This window comes from Plasmodium gonderi (genome assembly GCF_002157705.1).
Source record: "Plasmodium gonderi DNA, contig: Pgo-contig_76, whole genome shotgun sequence".
NCBI classification, from domain to species: Eukaryota; Apicomplexa; class Aconoidasida; order Haemosporida; family Plasmodiidae; genus Plasmodium; species Plasmodium gonderi.
This window is the reverse complement of record NW_021629009.1, coordinates 14,224-20,491: the sequence shown is the minus strand read 5'-3', so window position 1 is coordinate 20,491 and position 6,268 is coordinate 14,224. Positions and strand designations below refer to the sequence as shown.

The window sequence follows — 6,268 nt, the reverse complement described above, 5'->3', positions numbered from 1 at the left end:
AAATTAAAATATATGTTGTGCCTTTGTATTTTCTATAATGATTTTTAGTAATTTATATATAATTTAAAGTTATACTTATGAAAAAAATTATTTAGAACTTATTATGAAATATACAATTCATTTCCTTAAATATATCGTATATAACAAATTCATTCTATATTGAATGCTCACTATATCAATTTTTTTTATTATGTATATAAGTTCATTGATTTATTATTGTTACTATAAATATATGCTATAAAGCGCATAGGAAATTTTTTTCTCATATTTACTTTTAAGTAATATTATTCAAACGTAATTTTCATAATCAATAGTGCTTGAATTGTACTCTATATTAAATCTTTTACTCTCTGCATTAGATAAATATGAGTATTTCATGTCGTTACAAATATATTTTTGTAAAAACTTTATTTTTTCTATTTTTCTGCGTATCCAAAATCGAACAGGACTAAACTGAATAAAATAAAATAAGCAAAAAATGTATTTATTCAATCATAATTATTTAAGAACTAAATTTCACAATAAAATATGTGTTAAATTATTAACGTTATTATGTATTAATATTTCATTACTTTATACAGTAAAATCCATAGAATAGTAGATAAAAATATAATAAAAAATAGAATAATTAATCTTTTAGCTGAAAATATGTTAAATGTATTAATTTCTATTCCTTGTGTTAGATTATTCACTTTATTATCATTTCCAAGTGTTATTCTACCCTTTGATACAATAGTACTGGGTATACTTTCTTTTTCATTATTTTTTGTTAACTCATCAACAGAAACAGATAAATTATTATTATTGTCAGCATTATAATTTTTAGATTTTGGAAACTCATATTTTAAAGGTAATTGGTCAAAGCTGATCTTCTCCTTTTTACCGTTATATATAATGAATATAATTTTATTTTCAGCACTAGATTTTTCATACTCATATATCGTATTCCATTTCTCACAAAGGTATTTATTATACTTAGAAATTTTATTAGTGTCTTCGTTTAATACTCTTTTTAAATAAAGTTTGTTCTCATGAAAATCATGTATTTGTGCTAATATAGATCTTTTAAGATTTGAATATTTTTCTTTATGCCTGTCACATATATAATCAACTGAACTAATTTTACCTTTCCAATCATTATCAAGATTAAATAACAAGTTTTTTTTTTCGGATGGTACTAATTTTGATAAATTTACGGCTGCACTTATAAAATCTAAGAAATAATTTATAAGCCTACAACACATTTGATTATTATCGTTCTGAATGCATTCTTTTTTTATTTGATTATAACCAACTCTAGCTACCCTAAAAAATTCTTGTATCCAATCTTCAATATCAGAAGAGTTTACAGAAGCGGAGTTAGTTTTCAACAGAAAGTTTTTTGTATTAACACTGCAAAGTAATTCCTTTGTATATTTATTAGATGGTAATTTATCTTCATCGAATAACTTATTTTAAAATACAAAATATGAAATATACAAATAAAATAAATATATATAAATCATATACCATAGAAAGATAACAGTTATAAAAATTTACAACAGATAAAGATATAAAGCTTACATTTTCCATATTTAATGAATTTTTTATCCTTTATTACTGTCATTAGTATATATAAAAAGTATAAATATATAGAGATATATATGCATATATAAAAAAATATAGCAATGAATTCTGTGTTAAAATTCATCTCAATTTTCCTGTTTCTATACATAAAAGTTCATATAAAATGTAAAAAACAGTACATATTTAATATAATTTACGGATTATAATTTTATAATAATATAATTATAATTAAATATTTTGACAAATTAGGTATATTATATATAATAATAAATATTAAGAACGTAAATATAAATAAAATAAATATATTTTGTACAAGCGTTTTCTATATATAATTATAAATAAAAACATTATTATGTATAAAATTAAGCATATAAAATCATAAATATTATGTATACAAAAGGTATTTTTTCTCTTTGTGAGAATAAGAAATGTTATATAAGGCTCTTGTAACGTAAACATATTTACATTCTAATATTGTACATATAAGTTTATTATCCTCTATATATTAAATAAAGTGTTTAAAATAATTCATTACTTCTACTTATTAAACTTTGAATAAGAACTCAAATAATTTTTACCGTGGACATGAACAGATGACACGTCTGCTTAAAACTAGATGAGATTATATTTATATAAAATAATTAATTATAGTAATAATAATTTATTATGTCAATATTTCTCGTATAATATTTTATGTATAAGGATTTTTTAATTTTTAATAACTTTAATATAAAATTGACACAGATTCCTCATATTTATAATTATCTATGCATAATAATTGAATATATAAGAATAAGAAAATATATGAAAAATAACTAAGAAATAATAGATATCTATATGAATGCAATAAAAATTAATATAAATAAATTTATATTTCTCATATAATATAAATGAAATATTATAAATAATATAACCTACACGAAACAAATAATGAAATAATAAAGGCAACATATATTCAATTTTTTTATTTTATACATGTATATAGTACAAATAAATATAAAGAATATATAAGGTAACAATACATAATTCAGTATATTACGTTCCGTATATATTGTATAATAATATCTTGAAGAAAACTGATAAAATATTTTCTCTCAATTATTTTAATTGATCACTCTATTTTTATGAATTTTTATTATATATGTAGTTTAATAAATAATTAAAAAATTTTTTAAAATGTTCCTTCTTTAATGTACAATGAAATATTAATAACAAGAAAATTAATTTGTACGTATATATTTATTTATTCATCATGTGAATTTCTTCTTTTAATATTTCAAAAAAAAATATATGTATTTCGAAAACGAATGCGGTAATTGATTTCTGCATCAAAATGTTTATATAAAAATATATATAATATATTATAAAAAAGAATATTTATATGAAATAATGATTTATATATTACGTTTATTTCTTAAATTATTACATAGATAAATACATTAATTAGAAGTTTTCATAGGAAGAAGATGCATTTTCTAATAACATATATTTGTGATTTCACATATTTAACAATTTAATATATAATCATTATTTGGGGAAACCTATTATTTAATGAATTATATGTATGTCTGTGTAATTATTATGTAATAAATATGATTATATTACAGTATTACAAGCAAAGATTTATTAAACTCATATTAAATTGCTTATGGTTTATCATAATTACACATACAATTGACGCATTTTCAGAACTATCATATATTTTGCTTCACAGTTTTTTTCTTTTTTTTTAACTTGTTAATTTAGCAAAAATCTATTAACCTATATAATTTATTTCTGTATACTTAAAATTTTTACAATTAAAAATTATATACATTTAAATCTCAATTTTCTTGATGAAAAAAAAAGTAATATTATATTTTATATTACCTATAATGCATAAAGTTAATTGTAGCTATATATATATTAGAAAAAATATATTAATTAGTAGAAAAAGATATATTAAATAATAGGTAATATATTTAGAAGTACGTAATTCTTTAGCTAATCTAAAATTATTGTATTAATACAGTATTAAATTATGTTTAAGATGTATAAAATTGTATTCTAGAATATTGCATTTTTTTTTTTTCAATATAATCATTTATTCAGATTTTGTTGTTTCAGGTTTGGGCATAATTTTGAGAACAATGATTAATATATTATACTTCAAATTAATTATTTGGGTGAATAATAATTCATCAGATTACCTATAATGCTTTTCCATATAAATATTTATTATATATAAATGAAATATATAATAAGAACAATAAATCCAAGTAATAGAACGATTATAATAAGATTGTCTTTATAGAAAATCTAATATCACATTTGTATATACGTGTATTTCTTCATATTTAGTTTATATGTATACTATGAATAAATTTATTATATAATATGTGTTAATATATGCAAAATAATTCTAATAATTTTTTCATACAGACATATATAATCATAAAAAATAGAATTATACTGTATATATCATTATTTTAAATTATTATAAAATACTATTCAAATATATAGCTAATAATTTATGTTTTAAATAGAATAGAAATTATGTATATTACTTTTGCATATTTACAAAAATATATTTATTTATGATATAATTTACCCAATACACAAATATACAAAGTTTAAACAATGATACATTTCTTATTTTTTGATTATTAGTAACATAATTGTATGTATCGCAGTAATATATTATTTCTTTTGCGATATATTTTTTTTAAAAAAGAACAATCCTTAAATATTTGATGTTTATTATTTCTATTATTATATTAATAGTTTATTTATTGCGTTTATAATTTATTTATATTGTACATTAAAACTTGACTATATTTTTATTAGTGCTTATCAATTTAGACTGTATACTTGCTAAAAGAATAAGATAAATTTATATTATTTCTTCTGAATTCTTTTAAACAAATGCAGAATAATATTGTATTCTATGATAAATATATATTAATGGAATTATAGTTCATATATTTTATGTGTTTGTTACATATGTCATAATTATTTTAGATAATATACTTATTTTAAAAAGTATATAAGTATTTTTATACTGTGTTGATCAGTATGCATATATTAGAATATAATTGTTTCAACCTTATATGAATTATAAAAATTTATTTCTTGTATAAAAATTTAAAAAAGTAAAGAATAAAAGGTAAAAAAGAAGTAAATATAATTTAAAAATTATAGCATAGCATATGAAAATATAATTTATGTCTATTATGAAGTTAATAATGTTACATGTAATATAACCTCATTATTAATTAATATAAAATTTAGAGGAACATTATATACAAATTGTTAAAATTTATTGTAATAATTATAAAAATATGAACATGGAGAAATATATTTTGTAATTTGTTTAATATTTTCATATATTTTAGGTATAACACTATATATATTATATTATGCATATATATTAAAAATTGTTACCCTTAACGAAAAAATCATACTCTTGCTATGATGTAATATATAAGATTAATAACATAAAAATATCGTGAATTATATAAATTATAATTTTAAATATATAACATCAATATTTTAATTATTATATTATTTTTAATATATATTTTGTAGCAATAAGTAAGGTAATAGAGCTCTTTGTTTTAATTTAATTTTATACATCACGATGCCTGTACCATGTATGTGTGGAGTGTTGTATTTTTTAACTCGTTATTAAAGTTATAAAATGGGTTTATTAATTTTAAAATATAATTAATTATTAAAGCAAAATGTGAATTTATTTTCTAAAAAAATAACTAAAATTTTTTCTACGTAATATAACGTCTATTTTTAGCTTTATTGTAATAATGTGTTTCCAATATTCAAAAATTTATGAAATAAAATTACATGAAATATTGATTATCCAGTGAAAAAAATTTTTATAATTGAGAGATAATATTTTATTAATGATGTAAATCGGATCAATTATTAATGGGATCTTTATTTATAACTTTTATGCTATTTTGTCTCTATTTACTTTATATAAAAGAGAATGTAATACGTAAATATATATTAAAAACACATGTAAATATTTACATTACAAAATAAACATTTTCTTAAAAAATTTTAATATAATCTGATAACAGAGCAATAAAATGCTACAATATAATGGCAAAAGTAAGTAGGTAGACATATCATTAAATGTCTAATATACTCAAATAGCCAGTTATAAGTATTAAGTTATGTGCATTTTGTAAGTAGATAAAAGCTCCTGAGACCTATAATAATTTAGGAAATTTAAAAAGATATAATTGTATCGTAAATTATACATAGTTATGTAATTGCGCTTGTAGTATAAAGACAAAATGTATTAACCTCTTAAAATCTTTTGTTAAATGAAAAAGAGTGTTTGGATAATATACTGAAATACGTGAAATCATGTTATGAATTCAAAACAAAATTAATTCATGTAAATATACATTTGAGATACTTTATTCACACGAAAGAAGAAGTTCAACCCCAATAACATATTCAACCTGAAGCAATTAATAAAAAGAACACAAATATTATGGAAGGAAACATTCTTAAGGATAAGTATAGGCATTCCTATTTTAACATTTGCGGTATTTATAATTATATTAATTTTTTATAAGGTATATAATAAATATAATTTATTATAAAATACGCATGATAAATATTATTTTATACAAAGTATGATTAGTTAATATAATAAAAAATACGAATAATTGAATATATCTAATTATTTCCT

At 18.6% G+C, this 6,268-nt stretch overlaps 1 protein-coding gene across 1 annotated transcript; it reads right to left on the bottom strand.

Annotated features, from left to right (window-relative positions):
• Nucleotides 1-288: 288 nt before the first annotated feature.
• PGO_000820 (variable surface protein) lies at nt 289-1,572 on the bottom strand (the record flags this gene model as incomplete). Its single annotated transcript, XM_028690841.1, has 3 exons — nt 289-453; nt 573-848; nt 1,510-1,572. The coding sequence occupies 3 exons, from the start codon at nt 1,570-1,572 to the stop codon at nt 289-291; spliced, it is 504 nt and encodes a 167-aa protein (XP_028546642.1).
• Between the last annotated feature and the right edge of the window lie 4,696 nt (nt 1,573-6,268).